Source organism: Felis catus, chromosome F1 (assembly GCF_018350175.1).
Source record: "Felis catus isolate Fca126 chromosome F1, F.catus_Fca126_mat1.0, whole genome shotgun sequence".
Taxonomy (NCBI): Eukaryota; Metazoa; Chordata; class Mammalia; order Carnivora; family Felidae; genus Felis; species Felis catus.
The window spans coordinates 10,098,637-10,117,774 of NC_058384.1; the positions used below are offsets into that span (position 1 = coordinate 10,098,637).

Consider the following 19,138-nt stretch of genomic DNA (forward strand, 5'->3'; position numbering starts at 1 on the left):
TTATATAATGGATGAATTAAGCTTTTAGAATCTAAGCGTCCAATGATTACAAACAGGATAAGGAGTGTCTAATACAAGAGTGGCACGCCTGATGACGCTTAGTGTGGGAAAACATGTTCAGAAAAGAACTGGTAACAGCATCTTCTGGTAGGAGGTGGAGGAACCGTGAGCTTGTCCATAAAGTTTTACCTCTGTAAGATAGACCTCTTTGTGTTCTTAGTTCTAACTCAGTGACAGGCACTCAGTAGAGATTCTTGAAATACTTGCTGATGTCAACTTCGAATGATGGATGTCAATAGTATCGTACTAGAACTTTACCTCACTACTTTACTTTTAGGTCCAGCTCGCTGGAACAAGTTTACAGGCTGCTGCTCAGTCTTTAAATGTACAGGTAAGCTGGGTTTCGGGATTATGGATCAGTTTTACTATTTTTCCCATATTTTTTCTGACTTTTTTGTAACGAGCATGCAATAATTTTATAATAGGAAACACTTAGGAGTATTACCTTTTTTTATTACCTAATGTCTTTAAGATCCAAATACTGATAATCATTGACAACACGTTCATAAAAATCCAGTTTATGTTATACTACTGTGAATGACAAAAGGTGAACAAGAGACTTGCAGAGTTGGATGTGTAAGTTTATTTTTATCTGGGGGAGCATACGTGAGTGTAGGAAGCTGTTTCTGAGTTTTACAGTGATAACACATACCTAAACACAAAGCCAAATAATTTGTAAATCCCTTTTTGTTTCCAGATGCCTTTTTGTGGTTTTATAGTGTAGAGGAAAGAGCACTGGGCTGAGGTACAGAGGTTTTTAGTGTGCATTCTAGCTCTGCCACTAACTAGCTGTATGACCTTTGGCGAGTCACTTAACATCCTGGGGTTCCTTTTTTTTTTTACATTTGTTTAAGTGGGGAAGTTTTTAGAAGCTTGCCAGGGTCCCTCTCTGCTCTAAAGTGCTGTGCTTCTAAGGTTCGTAACTAAGCCTGGTGTAGTTACTGACGGGCCGCGTCGGATCAAAATTTTAAAAACGAAGGTTAAGTCTGGCTACTTTGCTGATGCACAAATCATGTGGTAAAACATGCAAAGTTCAGTTATTATACGTTACTCCATAATTCAGTCAATCTGCTGCTTCCTTTCGTTATAGTGTTTAGGTAGCTGACAGTCAAGAGGGGAAAGCCATATTCTAAAAGATTGATTTCAGTGTTGCTAATGACTAAAGACCTTGGGTTGAGCGTTCCGGGAACCCAATGGAATATGGACCTGGTAACACATGGAAGCAAGAAGAGAAAAGAAAAGGAGATAATGTGACCTTCCTTTCTGAGGGAGAGGAGGCAGAAAATTGCCTCGGTTGCCATGGTAAACTTTCATCCCTTGGAGAGATGTTGGCAAACAGGCTGTATCTCCAGTGCGGCATGTTTACAGTCCTGCACTGTAATTATCTCCCAATGACTGGCAGAATTAATCAGAGCCTTTATGTTAATTAGCCTTGCTGTAGTCCCCAAAACAGGTGGTAGGAAATATGCAAATCTATGCAGAATTTTAATGCTCGCATAGCCAGTTTTAATTACCATAAAATTTCCTCTTAGTGTCCCTTTTAGGAGTGTGTTCTCTTTCCCTCTTGACTGTAGCGTTTCCCCTCCAAACTTGTGTGTTACTTGAAGAGAGATGCTAAATTTGCAGTTATTTTAGATATTAGATCCAAAGTTCTGTGGGTCAGGTTGTCAGCTCCGAGATGATACATGAGGGGGTTTCAGGCTGACCACCAAATACATCTCAGGATGCAGGGGTGGAGGGTCTAATGTAGAGATGGATTGAGAATGTGCTTTCCCTTAGTCCTTATATCTGAAGTTGATATCTGGGTTTCTGAAAAATTCTTTTGATTTGTGGAGGACCAAATTTTTTTTTTCTTAAAAGTTGTTAAGTGCAGCCTTGCTGGCATTGGAACGAGAAGTTGTGGGTAATTTTTACATTTTATTTTTCTACTTTCATGTGTTCCGTATTTGATCATTTCTTTCTTTTATAGTTAGGAAACGACAAATAAGAAATGTGATTTTTTTTTTTAAAGGGAGAAAAAGTCTAAAAATGTCCTATATTAAAATTAGGAAAATACAAAGATTAATAAGAAAGGAAAAGAATGAAACCAGAAAACTCATGACTAGATAAATCCATGTTGTAAACAAGTCTTAAAATATGGAGTTATAAGTAGTATTTTTTAATCAGTTACTTGAAATCTCTTATCCCCCCTTCCCTCCCAGTCTAAATCTAATGAAGAATCGGGGGATTCACAGCAGCCAAGCCAGCCTTCCCAGCAGCCTTCAGTGCAGGCAGCCATCCCCCAGACCCAGCTGATGCTGGCTGGAGGACAGATAACTGGGGTAAGTTTTCACTGAGAGAATTACAATAAACTTTCTTTGTGTCAGAACTGCCACGGGCCAGGGGCACCTGGGTGGCTCAGTCGGTTAAGCGTCCGACTTCAACTCAGGTCATGATCTCGCGGTCCGTGAGTTCGAGCCCCACGTCAGGCTCTGGGCTGATGGCTCGGAGCCTGGAGCCTGTTTCCGATTCTGTGTCTCCCTCTCTCTCTGCCCCTCCCCCGTTCATGCTCTGTCTCTCTCTGTCTCAAAAGTAAAACATTAAAAAAAAAAAAAAAAAAGAACTGCCACGGGCCAATATCTGATTAGAACCGTTTGCTGTAGCACACAAGTGACGTGGTTATGCCTGGCGCTGTTTTCTTCAAAGAGTTTGCTACGCTGTAGTCAGCTCCTTAAAAGGAATTATCTTTGTCATAAGTTTTCGGGGTATCCTTTCTTACTTTTGCAGATGCTCTCGGTAAAGTAGAGACTTTTTTAAACCCACGTTTCACCTGTTGCTTCATCATGCAGTGGAGTCATCCTCTGATTGAGATCATTATATTGATGAGATTATAGTCGTCAGTTTAGAGTTACGATATCGCTGCAGAGTAGAAGTTAAAGAGTGGGTTAGTACCTACACAAGAAAAATATTTTCTTTAAATTACTGTGTCGTGTTCTAAAATGAAACCTCTGGTCTCGTATCCTGGCTCTACAGTTTACTGTGTGAACTCATTACTTCATCTCCCTGTGCCTCAGTTTTCCTTCAGTTAAATGGAGATGTTGTCTATGTGAGATGCTCACAATATTGTTATATAGATAAAGAATAACAGTGTTTGTAAAAAAAAGAACAGTGCTTGGCATGTAAGTCAATAAATGTCTTTTATTTTTATTGGTAATAGATCGGCCTTTGTGAATACATTAAACTTTTAACTTTTCAGCCGTCTGTGCTCTAAGACACCAGAAGTATTTTTCCAGTGCTGAACATTTGTCTGTTAAGTTATTTTGTGGGTAGAAAGGCTAGGAGACTGGTAAGGAAGAGTTGTTATTCAATTCACATCACATCAACTCACACAATTTTTTACTCCTTTCTTTTAGTTAAGTATGTTTTAGAAGTTGCAAAATGGTCTTAAATATCTCCTCGATGGAGATTAATATGTTTATTACGTAAAATATTTGTAAACATATGTATCTTGACAGCTGTTAAGTTTTTGAATGGTTTCATTTTGATTCTTATGTCTCTGATGTACAAATTGTATTGGACCCTTTTAGAAGGAGGGTTGTGCCACTAAGTGAATGTACACGCGCTTAATATATGTCAGGGTGGGATGCCTTGCTGGCTCAGTCGCTAGAGTATGCAACTCTTGATCTCGGGATTGTGAGTTGGAGCCCCATGATGGGTTTAGAGATTACAAAAATAAACTAAATACAATACATACATACATACATACATAAAAGCTTAAAAAAATAAAGTATATATTCCAGGCTTCCTTCTTGTCTGATCAGAGCATGCCACCAAAAGGAAGGCTGAACACACTTATTACTTTGTGTCTGAACTAAGTTGCATTATGAAAGCAAGTTTTAATCTGCTCTAAATACATTTCCTGTTTTACTGTTCGGGTCTGTTTCGGGTGATTAGTGTCTATAATAGTAAGAGACCCTTGGGATTCCAGGTTCGTGTGGCTGGAGCTTCTATTAAACCTGGGCTTTAGGATTCATTTGCATGTAAAGAGAGCCGCTGTCCCCACTGTCACCACCTGTTTCACGGAGATAATGTGTTGGAAAGGGGATATAAAGTTGTAGAGACCCAGTGCTTTCAATAACAGAAAGGACTGTGTTGGGGAGGGGCTGTAGGGAGACTTGGACAAGAAACAAATGGAGCTCATATTCTTTAGTCATATCTTAGGACATAATGGAAATGATGGAATATGGCAGAGATTCATGCTAATGGGAAGCAGCTGGGCCTTATCAGTTCTTTCCGCGGTCAGATCCAGCATCCTTGTTCCTCATTCATCTGACGAATCACTTGCTGTTCTGTTGGGTGTAAATTTCTTTTCATATCCTGGCAGCGTGGATTCTTTTTCTTTTCTTGCTTACTAGTTAATTACTTTTTTTGCCTGAACCCTCGAGCCCTGGACACGTTTGAACGATTGTTTAAGTCCAGAGTGAGGACCACCATTCTAATTCAAATGTTCCGCCAGCAATGGCAGCTCGATTGCTGATCGGCGTTTCGGCTTCGAGCTGACCGTGCGGAGGCGGGTGGCTAAGGTCTCACAGCCCTTGAGTTACCTACCGCAAAGCAGTCGGCTTGCGTTAGGGGCCCTTCTCCCGCAGACCGTTCCAAACGCCTGTTCTCATTTTGTTCAGCTTACCTTGACGCCGGCCCAGCAACAGTTACTGCTACAGCAGGCGCAGGCGCAGGCACAGCTGCTGGCCGCCGCGGTCCAACAGCACTCCGCCAGCCAACAGCACAGCGCTGCCGGGGCCACCATCTCAGCCTCCGCCGCCACGCCCATGACGCAGATCCCCCTGTCGCAGCCCATCCAGATCTCCCAGGTGAGTCTCCCTTTGGGCAGGGGCGGGAAGTGAGGAATCGAGCAAGCGGCGGGTCTTCTTCAGTACGGAATCCACTTTCTGATCGTCGGCGTGGCTCCTCAAAAGGCCCGAGGAGCGCGAGAGCAGTGAAGTGCGCGGTCGCCTTCCTTACCGCTGAACTAGAAGTAATACGTTTGTTTGCTTATTTGAATTGATATTATAAACACATAACTGATTATTTGAGTAACTGTTTACATTAAGTGACAATTCTCGAATAATTAGTTGGCATATTTCTGAAGCAGGGGATTACTGTATTTATTTTAATTAGCTAATTATGGCAGGCACGGGTTCTTTCATGTGCTCCGCAGTGAATATTGCCACTCATGTGTGAGAGAGACGGCCCGTCCTCTCCCTGCTACGGAGCGATTAACTCTGTGCGGAGCTGTATTCGGATGTGGTTTGGCTCCAGTGTTCACACTTCAGGGCAGAGTATCCAGAGATAATAAAAAGTTACTTGAGAGGCATAGACGGTACTGCCTGGGAAGAAAGGTAAATGAAGTCCTTCGTCCCCAGGAGAGGGAAAAAGTCCAAGTATTGGCATCAGTAAGTTCTATGAAGAGTTCTTATGAGTCTAGCTCTAGACAATTATCTTTATCCCCCCAGAGAAGACTCAGAAGCAGACTTGCCTTGTAGCTAGAGCTTGACTAGGACATTTAAAAGAGCCAGGTAACTATATAAAGCAAAGAATAGGTATCCGACTAATCTTTATGACTATAATATGCAAGCTTTTTCAAGATAACGTCTTAACTGTGGCCACTTTCTTCATCACCAAATACGTTTTTAACGTATAAGCTTTGAGACCCTATGTTGACATTATTCTACTAAGATAATGTGTGTGAAAGTACGTTGAAAATTATAAAACACTAGACCGGTGTAATCAAGGTTGATATGTTATGGATTAGGTTTTTATTTATTTATTTTTTTTTTTAATTTTTTCAACGTTTATTTATTTTTGGGACAGAGAGATACAGAGCATGAACGGGGGAGGGGCAGAGAGAGAGGGAGACACAGAATCGGAAACAGGCTCCAGGCTCTGAGCCATCAGCCCAGAGCCTGACGCGGGGCTCGAACTCGCGGACCGCAAGATCGTGACCTGGCTGAAGTCGGACGCTTAACCGACTGCGCCACCCAGGCGCCCCTGGATTAGGTTTTTATATGGATAACTATTTTTAGGTATTTTTACACTTACTTCTCAGTCGAGTTAGACTGGTACCAAATTAAGGTGGGGTTTTTTTTGTTTTTTTGAGAGCGAGAGAGAGTGCGAGCAGGGGAGGGGCAAAGAGAGGGGGAGACACAGAATCTGAGACAGGCTCCAGGTTCTGAGTTGTCAGCATAGATCTCGACTCGGGGCTCAAACTCATAAACTGCAAGGTCGTGACCTGAGGCAAAGTCGGACGATTAGCCAACTGAGCCACCCAGGCGCCCCTAGACTGGTGCCAAATGTAATGAATCATTATAGATACTTTAATTTATCGATGCAGTTTCAGACACAGCACTCTCCATTTTTATGTAAGAGAAAGATGAGTTGAATATTTAAAACCCCAACGTACTCTTTGCTCACTTGATTTTTAAAACCCATATTGATCCTTCCAGGCTAAAAACACTCAACTGTAACCATTTGTTCTGAGGGAATTTGAAGTAACTATCGAAAACTAGCTTTGACACGAGTCATGACACGGTGGATACGGGCAGAGGTAGCAAGTCCTTACCGCGGCTCCAGGTTTCTTCACACGCTCTGTGACCATACCCAGAGCACACCCTGTTTAAAAAGGACGAAAGAGTGTAGAATATTGACTCTTCTTTATGTGGATGACACAGTTCATCTCCTGGGAACCTTACGATCCAGCGAGTTTTCGTTTCAGGATCTCCAATCCGTGTTTTCGTTCTGATTCTCTAGGATCTACAGCAACTGCAGCAGCTTCAGCAGCAGAATCTCAACCTGCAGCAGTTTGTGTTGGTCCATCCGACCACCAACTTGCAGCCAGCGCAGTTTATCATCTCACAGACGCCCCAGGGCCAGCAGGGTAAGCTCCTCCTCGGCACCCGGCAGCAGCGCGCGAGGCCGTCCGCTTCTGCGCCACACGCACCGACTGCTGTCATTTTAATGTTTGGATTAAATCTGACTGTAAACTCAGTATTCGTGTTAAGAAAAATATATTTTTTAGGGGCGCCTGGCGGCTCTGTCGGTTAAGCGTCTGACTTCGGCTCGGGTCATGATCTCACGGTTTGTGGGTTCGAGCCCCGCATCGGGCTCTCTGCTGTCAGCGCGGACCCTGCTTGGGATTCTCTGTCCCCCTCTCTCTCTGCCTCTCTCTCTCAAAAATCAATTTAAAAAAAGAAGAAGAAGAAGAAGAAAGAGGGATGCCCGGGTGGCTCAGGTCATGATCTCGTGGTCTGTGGGTTCAAGCCCCGCATGGGGCTCAGTGCTGACAGCTCAGAGCCTGGAGCCCGCTTCGGATTCTTTGTCCCCCTCTCTGCCCCTCCCTAGCTCATGCTCTGTCTCTCTCTCAAAAATAAACAAACATTAACAAAAAAATGGGTTTTTTTTATTTGGGGTTTTTTTTTAGCTAAGGAAAAAAAAAAACTATTTTTGGTCATGCATGCCACATATTGAAGATCGTCCTTTACTGCCTTTCATCTGTTCAATCTCTCATGGTGAACCAAGAGTTTGGTCAAAAATCTAAGTGAAATCTTTCCAACATAAATTACTTCTAGTATTTTGATAGTTTTTCTTGGGAATGTATTTAAAAAATGTGGACTGAGCATTAAAAGCATATGCTTCTAACAATCTTTTGTTCTCTTTTAAAGTTTGAGAAGGAGAGAGTGTTATATTAGAAATAGCAAACTTTTGAGTTACAAAAAACACATTTAAGGCCTCTTAGTGGTAAATTTCTGTATCCCGATAAGTTCAATTCTTGTGTGTAAGGTTAGTGGAGGTTAGAGTAGAGAGATTCAGGGTATCAAGGCTTCACCCCAGCGAACGTTAGTGCATTGCTACCATTTCCTCATTATTTTTGTCCTTTAGCCTTTTTCTTCTTGATCATTCATTCCAAAATCTTTCTTTGCGTAAATACCTGTTCCACTTAACAGATAGCTTGCTCCTGTCATGAACCAGACAATTCTCTGGCCCAATATATACTGGCAGTTTCTAATGGATGCTGGGTTAAGAAGGTGAGCTCTTTTGGGACACCTGGGTGGCAAAGTCGATTAAGCGTCCGACCTCAGCTCGGGTCGTGATCTTGCAGTTCATGAGTTCGGGCCCCTCGTCGGGCTCTGTGCTGACAGCTCAGAGCCTGGAGCCTGCTTCAGATTCTGTGTCTCCCTCTCTCTGCCCCTCCCCGACTCATGCTCTGTCTGTCTGTCTGTCTCTCTCTCTCTCTGTCTCTCAAAAGTAAATAAAAACATTTAAAAAAAAAAAGAAGGTGAGCTCTTTTTAGAGTTTCAAGCTTGCTTCCATTTAGAATACTTCTTCATTTTCATCCATTCCTTACTAAAATAAAGGATTGGCCAATCAGAGAGATCATCAGACAGGTTATCAAAGACATATATCAGTTTTAGTTTTGTTTTTGTTTTTTTAACGTTCGTTTATTTAGAGAGAGAGAGAGAGAATCCCAAGCTCTGCGCTGTCAGCGCAGACCCCAGAGCGAAGCTCAATCCCACGAACCGTGAGATCATGACCTGAGCTGAAATCAGGAGACAGCCGCTCAGCCACCTGAGCCACCCAGGTGCCCCTATATCGGTTTCAGTTTTATGTCCCATATCTTACTGCCCAAGTTGTAGGTAACAAGATTGAATTTTAGGAAAGTAAGACAGTAAGAATTTTAAGACTGATAAGACTATCAAAAGATCAGCTGGAAATTTTCATTTCACTTTCTTATTCTTTATTTTGCCATATGTTCAGAGGAATCCTTAGTGTATCTGACAGGACATTTGTGTTTTCCAGGTCTCCTGCAAGCGCAAAATCTTTTAACGCAACTACCTCAGCAAAGCCAAGCCAACCTCCTACAGTCGCAGCCAAGCATCACCCTCACCTCCCAGGTCAGTTTTCTCCCACTGAGGATTACTTTCTCTTACCCTGATGTTTTGAGGGACTCTTGGACTTGGTTCAGTTAAAAACACAACAGATCCCCACAGTACCCTAATAAAAATAATCCAGATAGTTTTCACACTGAGCAAAAATTCAAAGCAAGACTTATCAGCTTGATAAAGCAATACTATCAGATTGATGTAGTCTTTGAAAATGTCCAAGGAGTTCCCGTTTTCTTCTGTATTTATAAAAACTGACCGTGTTAGTGGCAAATGAGGACTGAGTTCTGGCTCGTCGACCATCCTCCCCTCCATGCCTCCCCTCTCTGTAGTTGGCAGGAGAGCTTACCACTGGCACCAGAAACCCACTGCTTCAGTTAAAACACATCACGGTCCTCTGCCCTTTTGAAGAAACTGCAAAGGAGTTCCGATCCCCGTGTTTTCTTTCAACTTTGAGATGTTGCTTTAGCTCATTTCTACCAGAGTTTAGCTCTGTCATAAAGTATAGGTCTAGACATCTTGAGATGTAAGCTTTAGACCTCTTTCACTTCTTAACCAGCTGTGACTTTGAGCACGTCATTTCATTTCTTCATCTGTAAATTAGGTCATTGAACTGGCTGATCCTGAATCACTCTTCAGCTCTGATTCGCTTTGTCTCTACTCTTGCAAGTTCTCACTAACATATGGCCAGATTTGACAAAATTCCACATCTGTTTATGATAAAAAAGAAATAACAAAAAACAAAACTCTTGCAAACTAGGAATAGGTTTCCAACCTGGTAAAAGTCATCTACAAAGAAAAAAACCCTACATCATACCACCAAGATCAGGAGTAAGGCAAGGATGTCCACTGTTACCACTTTTTTTTTTTTAACATTTATTTATTTATTTATTTATTTATTTATTTATTTATTTAGAGAGCATGTGTGCACGAGCAGGGGAGAAGCAGAGAGAGGGGGGGGGAGAGAGAGCGTCCCAAGCAGGCTCTGACTTGATTTCACAAACTGTAAGATCACAGCCTGAGCTGAAATTAAGAGTTGAATGCTTAACCACTTGAGTCACCCAGGTGCCCCAACTGTTACCACTTCTATTCAGCATTTTGCCGGAGGTCTTAGCAGTGCAGTAAGACAAGAAAAAGAAATAAAGGACATGTAGATTAGGAAGGAATATGTAAAACGTTTTAATTGGCAGAGGACATCATTGTCTATGTTAAAATCCTAAGGGATCTACAAAAAACTGCTGGAATTAATAAGCGAGTTTAGCAAGTATGTAGGATACAAAGTTGGTGTTAACAATGATCATTTGGAAGTTGAACTTAAGAGGAAAAATATTTACCCTACTTACAGATAAATTTCACAAAACATTTGCAAGACTTGTATGTAATTTTCAATAGTGAAATTAATCAAGACCTAAATAAATAGAGGGCTATAATGTGTTCATGAGTCAGAAGACTTCGGTTGTTAAAACGTGAATTCTTTTCCAAATGGATCTATATATTCAACACAATTCCTATCAGCACCCAGCAGCCTTTTTTAAATGGAAATTTGCATCATGTTTCTAACATTTATATGGAATTGTAGAGGACGTAGAAAAATCAAATAATTTTGAAAAATAAGAAAGTTGAAAGACTGCCTCATGTCAAAATTAATATAAAGCCACAGTAATGAAGACAGCATGATAACAGCATATGAACAGAAATGAAATAGAATAGAAGATTAAGTAGACCCACACATCTATGGCCAAAGGATTTTCCACAAAGGTGCCAAAGATTTCAGTGAAAAAAGGAAAGTCTTTGGTTATGTGTAGGCAAAAACAAACAAGCAAACAATTTACAATGATCAATTTGAAAAGGGTAATAAGACCTAACCTTCCAGAAGAAAACTTAGGAAAAAAGTCTTTGTGTCCTTGGGTAGTAAGATAATGGTTTCTTAAATAGGACACAAAAACACTCTTCATAAAAGAAAAAAATTGACAAATTTAATTTTATAAAAATTAAAATCTTTTTGTTAAAAGCATAAAAGAAAAGCCACAAACTGGAAGAAAATATTCTTCAAATTTATATCTGATAAAAGACTTGTGTCTAGAATTTATAACTAACTCACAAACTCAGTAATAAGCCTGACTTTTTAAAAAGGGGGGATGTGCAAAATATTTGAAAATACTTCACCAAAGAAGATATGTGAATGCCCAGTAACCATATAAAAAAAGATGCTGAAAATCATTGGTCATCAGGGAAACGCAAATGACATATCACTACATACCCACTAGAATGGGCAAAATCAAAAAGACTATGATAGTACCAAGTGTGAAGCAACTGGGCTCTTTGATATATTATTGATGGGGTTGCAAACAGTTTGGCAGTTTCTTACACAGGGTACCTTATGACCTAGCAATTCTACTTCTAGAAACGAATGTCCACACAAAGACCTATATATAAATGTTCAAAGCAGTTTTACCCATCCTCACACCAAACTGGAAATAACCTAAATGTCCATCGACTAATGAATAGGTAACATAACTTTTGGCATATCCATATGATGGAATGCTATTCAGCAGTAGAAAGGAATGTACTTCTGAAACATTTACCAACACGTATGAAGTTTGGAAGCATTATGTTAAGTGAAAGAAGCCAAACATAAAAGACTGCATACTGTATGATTCAATGTGTATGGCATTTTAGAACAGACAAAACCATAGGGACAGAAATTGTATCAGTGCTTGCCGGGGGTTTGGGGGCTAGGGATGGGGAATGGAGGGCAAAGAGCATAAAGGAACTTCTGTGGGGGATAGAAATGTTCTGTATCTTAAATGTGGTGGCAGTCACGTGACTACATACGGTTGTCAGAACATCAAACCGCATACTTTTAAATTGTGCATTTAATTGTGAATATGCCGCATATAAAAAATCAGGTTGGAGTCTTGCAAAAGCGTGTTCCGGCAGTTCCTCCCTGGCCTTCGTGCGCCGCACACAGTGGCAGGGCTGGTGTAGCGCCATCCTGACTCCTGCTCACTGAGTTCTACTCTGCCGATTCTAGGTCTGGCCCAGTCCAACCTGAGGTTTCTGGAGTTGGGGTGACTTATCTGTAACCACCCCTCCTAAAGGTACCCAGGCCATTTTCAGTCCTTTACTATTTGAGAACGGGGCTCCTTCAAATAACAGTCTGGTGGTTGAGGCTCACGTCTACCTGTCAACCAGTCTCACTGCAAAGCGTGTAGCTGCATAGGATTCTCACGTGGTTGGTGCTGGTTTGGACTCCTCCAGACTGGTCAGGTTGAAAATTGCTCAGTGTCAACAACACATAACAGAGGTGAACTTGGCTGTCTTCTTTGAAGCAGGATGATAGAGACTAGCTTACTCTGGTTGTAGGCCTGTGCGATGCCCATTGTGTAGTTTTCTGGCCCAGTTGGTTCCGTTGGAAAGAGCTTATTACTAACCAGGTCAGAGTTGGAGGTATTTGACGCATTTAAATTACAAGAAAACTCCTAGCCGGAGACCTCATTTGTAACCCTGGCCTGTAATCTCTCATGTGGCCACTGTTCATAGGAAGGGTCAACAGAGCAATTACGCTGCAGCCAGGGTAGTACCTTCTGCTAATGAGGACTCACAAGGGCAGGCTCTGCTCGGGGCGTGTGAGTAAAACAGAGTAGCCTTGTGTTTGTGTAAGAAGGAAATGGAGTATTTTCTTTAAAAGGAAAAGAGATCATTCTTTCGTGTCCCCAAATAAATTGTAGATAGATTTAAATAAGTATTTTAAAACATATAGAGGAAGCAAGCAGACCATTAAAAGGAATTTTTGAGTTCGAAATAAGTGAAAGCTCTCTTAGATTTGAAGCAAGAGAAGATCCTAGAAAGGAGGGAAAAAAAGTTCACCCAAATGACAATTTAAAGCTTATGTACCCCAGAAAATAAAAGGAAAAAGGCAGGTTGGAAAAATTATTCGTACTAATACAACAGACAGAGGCTTAATCTATAACAATTGATGAGCTCTTTAAGGATGAGGACAAGGAGATCATTAATACATGTATGGGTTATGGATATAAATCCAATCGATAAAAGAAATACAGATAATAAATGACACGTGGGAAACTTTTACTTTGAGTAATAAGAGAAATTCAAATAAAGGTGATAGTGAAGTACCATGCACTCCTTCAGTTAGCAAAACATTTTTGAAAACTGCCAACACAAACCATGTGGAGGAAACTAGCATCATGTAGTGAGAACCAACATTATGGTGTGTATCAAAAGCTATAGAATTGTTTATGGTGTACCCTTTACCCAGTTACAGAAAATGACTTCTGAATTTATCTCAACTTATTACAAGGGTGGGGAAAAGAATCATGTGCACAAAATTTTTCATTCTGGCGTTAACTGTGTTAGTGAAAACATAAATGAAGAAGCATCTGTTAACAAAGAAATTGTTAAATAAATTATAATATTGCCTCAGTCAGCCTTTGAAAATGATAATTATGAAACGGAGTATAAAATTATATATACTATAATTACAGTTAAAGTTGAGAACGTAGATCCGAGGGAGGGAGGTAATGGATAAGTTTAGGGCATTGTGGGTGGTGACCATATTCATGGAGGTAGGCTTATCTTCAAATTCATCAAGATGTACACATTAAATATATACAGCCTTTTTTTATATGTCAGTCATACCTGAGTATAAACAAAGTTTACTGCTTTGATTTTGTGCCTTATGGTCCCTTCCAATGTCTTGATCATATCATAAAGGTTACTCTGATCTGTGAGATGCGTGCCTTGTAATTGAAGATTTGAAAATTGTTTACGATTTGTAAGAGAAACGTTTACAGATGCAATAAACTTTATGCAACAAATTAAAAATAGGATTAAAAAAAAGGAAAGAAATACAGGTCAACGGAAATTACAAAAGAAAACAAAAAAAAAGCTATTAAGTTATTTAAACTGTAGATGATTTACTTTTCCCCCTTAAAATTGTTTTATTCTTATTATTTTTATCATACCGTGTCACAAGTTGGAGATGACGATAGTGGTAAACAAGATAGATATGGTCCCTGCTGTTTGGAGACTCGTGGTTTAAGTGGCATGTTTATGAAATAGAGTCTTTAAAATAAAGTCTGATTTATTACGTATACTCTGACTATGCGTAAGATACATGCATTCGGAACACTTGAAAACCCACATATCACGGGTTTCATTTTGGTGTCTTTGTTTCCATGGACTTCCACGGAAACCTGAACTAGAATTCTGGCAGGCACAATCTCACGCGCTGCCCTTCTCACGGGACGTTACGTCGTACCTCCCACGGTGTCACGTGGTCCTCATGGCTCTTCGTGAACGGAGCCGTTCCCTCAAGTTGTTCCCTTGTGACGCATTCCAGTTACAAACCGAGGTGTCATTTTTGTGCGCTGGTTCTTCTCCTCCTGTTCCTTGTCACAGCCAGCAACCCCAACGCGCACAATAGCGGCAACCCCGATTCAGACGCTTCCGCAGAGCCAGTCAACACCAAAGCGAATTGATACCCCCAGCTTGGAGGAGCCCAGTGACCTTGAGGAGCTTGAGCAGTTTGCCAAGACCTTCAAACAAAGACGAATCAAACTCGGATTCACTCAGGTAGGACGAACCCACCGTTAACCTAGATCTCCCTCCCCGACCAGGTCCAGGTATGCGCTTTACGTGTCCAGGGAAGCTTCGGAGGAACAGTATATTCCCTGGCCCTGTTTTTTGGTTTTAGACTGCGGCTTCTTCTTAGCCACTTCCTGCCCTCATAAATTTAGACTGTTATCATATATTCAGTTATGAATGTATGATTTAATGTTAGATGAAAACCTTTACGATTTCTCTCAGAACACAGGCCTCTGAAATCATAATTCGGATGATACCGGTAAACGGTGAGGGCTTAAAAGATATGTTTGGGGCTGCTGTAACTGTAGTGAGGGTTTTGTTATTTGTAGAACATCTGGTTCTAGGCCTTAGGGCTCTGTCTGCAAGAGTGAGAGAATAAAGATTGCAGTGTCTCTTATAGTAGCTGAAAGGGGAAAAGTTTGAAAGACTTGTTTAAAAACAGATTTTTGGGAGAGAGAGAAGGAGGCCAAATAGAAAGAAAGAAAGAGAGAGAGAGAGAGAGACACACACACACACAATAAGCCCAAATTGACACTAATTAAACAAATAGGAATCTGGTAAATCTGAAAAGTCCAAATGAATCAAAATCCAAATTAATTTTTTTTAATGTCCCCTAGCAGGCAGCTTTTAATGTGGAATAAGTTTAATGGTTCAAACAGGCATCTGGGTATATAGCGTTTTTGTTCCAAGCACTACCAGTGACTTACTCTTTGATTAATCTGTCACAAAGAATAGTTTTAAAGCAGGGAAAGAATTAAACGGGTAACAATGATATAAAATGATATAAGATCCTTAGGTGAAAAAAAGTTACTGAAGTATGGATCGGGTTGAGTGTTTTTATGCAATCAGGGGAAACCTGATGTTTTCTTAGAATATAATTACTGTTTGAAGGTTAAGTCACGACTTAAACACTAAGTTGAAAGTAAAGTTACGCGCAGCAGTGGTAGGTCAAAACCCAGGGATCTATCCCTGTGTGTTTTCTGTGTGTTTTTAAGAACAGACTTTTATTCCTTATGTTACTTTGGTAACTTGTTTTTGCTCAAAGAAATTAATTGTGTATTGGAAACAAGAAATGATTTTTTTTAATAGGTGGAGTTTTAGAAAAAACGCAGTTATCTTTGTGAGGGGTTTCAGTTGTGAAGAAACACATTACAGTTCTGAAAGGTTTTAATGCTTTTGAAGCGCTTAAACGATCTGGCCTGTTTTTTCCAGAAGAAAGCTGAGGATACAACTAGATCGGTAGAGGTAGGTTAAGCTTGAACAAGTGTGAGGTTGGCATATTTAGCAGTGCTGCAGCTTTTAGGCTATTAGCACAGCATACTCTTAGGTTCCCTAGGAGATCGTTGCCTCGGTGATACGCCAAGGATATTAAGGCTTTTAAAAATCTTTACCTTTGACCCACCTAGTGGTTTGCCTTTCTGTGGCATTTGACCCAACATAGTGCCAGTGTTGCGTCTCCTGCTCTTTCTCTTTTAGATAAAGGAGCTTCCTTATGGTCTGGTGCTTTATGGTTTTATCCTATTATTTGGTATAATTGTTACTTGTTTTTCAGAATGACTTTGACTTGCCAGTGGCAGCATTTCGCAAAATTTAACTGCGTGGATTAAAGCATATATTTCTGGTGGAGGATGGGAAAATCAACCTTTGTTTTTAAGTCACACACTCCAGTTGTAGTCCTTCAAAGGTTGCTTTGTATCCAGTTTGTTTATATATACACGCAGGGGAACTTCCCTTCAACTTGCTGGTTTAAACAAAAACTCCCTATTCTCTGAGTAAATAGACATGTTATTAGAGGTTTTAAACAGTAATTTTCTAATTACTTAATTGGTTAAAGGATTGCCGTAGATGTCACTGTATACTTGGGAGGCATACCATAGTATAACACTTCTGTTGCGTGTAGCGCATTCGTTATTTCCTAATCCCGATCTTTGTTCCTTTTTTTCCTTTTGCTTTTTTAAAAAATATCAAAGAGATACAACTTAGTTCAGATAATGTGTGAGGCAGCTGCTTAAAACGTTTACAATTGTGAGGAAGAACCCAACGTGGTAATTACAAGAGCACTGAACTGAGCATCTATCAAATTAATGAGAATTAATATATTAACTGAGAGACCTGTTGCTTTTTATTCATTTAAATAATTTAAATATGAAATAAAATTGTATTATAAATCTCAAGTGGATTTGTCATAGTTGTAGTGAGCTGATGGCGTAGCTTTATTTAGGCACAGCTACCATTTAGGGCGTTGTTTATTTTTATAACGATGTGATTTTTGATGGGTTATTTTTGTTTACTTACTAATTCTGTTACTTTTCATAGAAAGATATCATAGAGGTTTTTGAGAAATTCTTAGCAAATTACGTAGATATGGTGTCAGAAGACATTTATTTTCATCTGACCACGACAACAGATCTTACACTCAAAGAATTGCAAGGTGTAGTTGGCCCCACCCAGCTTTCTAGAAAGCTGTCATCTAAACAAACAAAGTGGCCCAGAACATGAATATATGTGGCAAACAAAGTATGTTTAGGGCCTGAAATACAGTAGGCACTTAGTGAATATTTGTTGATTGAATGAAGATTTAATACATATTTAGAGAGATCGATGCTGAACACCTGTATCTACAGATACACTTGTATATAAATATAATAGATAGCATTTACGCCCCGCTCGCTCTGTCCTGGTTCTTTCAGTTTCACTATAATTGGAAGGAGGTCAATGAGCAGTCCATTTCTGTTCTACTCGGAGATAGTATATTCAGAGTTGTCAATAAAACTTTCTTTGATGATGGGAATGTTCTGTGCGGTACGATAGTCACTACCCACGTGTGGCTGTTGAGTCCTTGAAAGGCAGCTAGTGGTGCGGAAGAACCGAGTTTTTAATTTACTTGATTTTAATTAAATCTAAATAGCCCCATCAGTTGAAGTTCAGATAATCTCTGTACGTTATTGTATTTTATTGTATAGTTTGAATATTTGTCCTCTGTTAAACTTCTTGTCAGAAGTTGTGCACCAGTAAGAAACTGGGAGTTTAAAAAACAACAACAAAAAAAGGTTTTTTCCTTTCCTTAACTACCACCTAATGTAGGTGCTAATAGGCAGTGTAGTATCCAGAAGATGGATTGGTGGGGATAAAGGGGGAATCAAAGGACTGGGATAATCCCAATTCAAAATAAGTGTTGCCACAATCGTCGGGAGCTAAGTGTTTCATAGTGGCATTGGCCGTGTAGTGCTTAGAGCTAGAAATGTTGCCTTTCTGGCCTGCCACTAAACTAATTGAAATGAGAGCGTGAATCACTTCAACTCCATGAGTTTCTATCACCTGTATATAAAATAACTATTAAGATATGGCCTTTTCCAGCCTTAACAAGAGAGATTCAGCTGGAAGAAAAGTATTGTATACATTTCAAAGGTTATAGGCTTATAAAGAAAGTCATCTTTTGTAATATATTCAGGGGATCATTGTTCTATTGCTATAAGGTTACCAAGTTTCCAGGGCCCATGAAGGTTTAACTAAATGGGTCAAACCTCTCTACTGTGAATTTCTCTCTCTATAATGGTTACAAAAGTAGTCTTTTAGGATACCTGTTTTTGTAACCAACTTTGAAATCCAAACTAAGGGTGGAAAATAGATTTTTCCACTGCTTCCAGAAATACTTTATGGGCCTGGGGTTGGGGGGGGGGGCGCTGAGGGGGATGGGGAATGAGGCATTATTTCTCAAATTTAAAATGATTTATGGGAACTTTGGTTAGTTCAGAAAGACCTGAAGTTATCTAGACAGTTACATCTGTTAACCCCGTAAGTGGTAACAGGGAACTGGTTTTAAAGATTATTTAAATCATTTTAAGTGTATCCATTAAGGGGCTTGTTAGATCACTATCTTTTGAGACTTGGAAATATTTGATAATCTTGATTATTACGTGAAGTAACAAGAAGAGACTCAAAATGAGAGAAAATGGGAGTTATGAATTTTGTCCCAAATCAAGGCCTGACAGGCTTCCTTGAATACTGTGCTCAACTTAAAGGTGGATGCTTTTGTGGGACCCTGGAAATGGAATGATTGTTGAGTCTTTGTCTAGATCAGTTACTGGGGCAGCAGCCTAGAGTGAAGACTTGGGACGTTAGTGAGACAAATCTCTCTCCCTCTCCCCCTCCGGCTCTGTGTTATCGTGCAGGGCGATGTTGGGCTCGCTATGGGTAAGCTGTATGGAAATGACTTCAGCCAAACCACCATCTCTCGCTTTGAAGCCTTGAACCTCAGCTTTAAGAACATGTGCAAGCTAAAGCCACTTTTGGAGAAGTGGCTCAATGATGCAGGTGAGTAAGTGTACAAATTTTACAGGGGAGTTGTCTACACCCGGGCTTATGTCTTCTAGTGCATTATTGGTACCGCAGAACATTGAAGCTCACTAACCTTGGGAGGATCAATATAAATTATGACTCCATAAATTAGAGAACGAATTCGTTTAAACCTAGTAATTACAATGGACACGATCAGTAGTAATTTTTAGCCTTAGAATATTTCTTGTATTTGAGCCAGGTTAGCGATAGTTGAAGGA

At 40.2% G+C, this 19,138-nt stretch overlaps 1 protein-coding gene across 4 annotated transcripts in view; it reads left to right on the forward strand.

The window, feature by feature from the left end:
* POU2F1 (POU class 2 homeobox 1) overlaps positions 1–19,138 on the forward strand; it is a 195,692-nt gene that overhangs the window by 136,394 nt on the left and 40,160 nt on the right. For all 4 annotated transcript variants that reach the window (XM_023247740.2, XM_045048960.1, XM_023247739.2 and 1 more), the window contains 7 exons: positions 338–391; positions 2,262–2,381; positions 4,722–4,910; positions 6,847–6,973; positions 8,893–8,987; positions 14,397–14,570; positions 18,755–18,896. In XM_023247740.2, the coding sequence (XP_023103508.2) occupies positions 338–391; positions 2,262–2,381; positions 4,722–4,910; positions 6,847–6,973; positions 8,893–8,987; positions 14,397–14,570; positions 18,755–18,896 (901 nt within the window). The remainder of the gene's footprint in view (positions 1–337; positions 392–2,261; positions 2,382–4,721; positions 4,911–6,846; positions 6,974–8,892; positions 8,988–14,396; positions 14,571–18,754; positions 18,897–19,138) is intronic.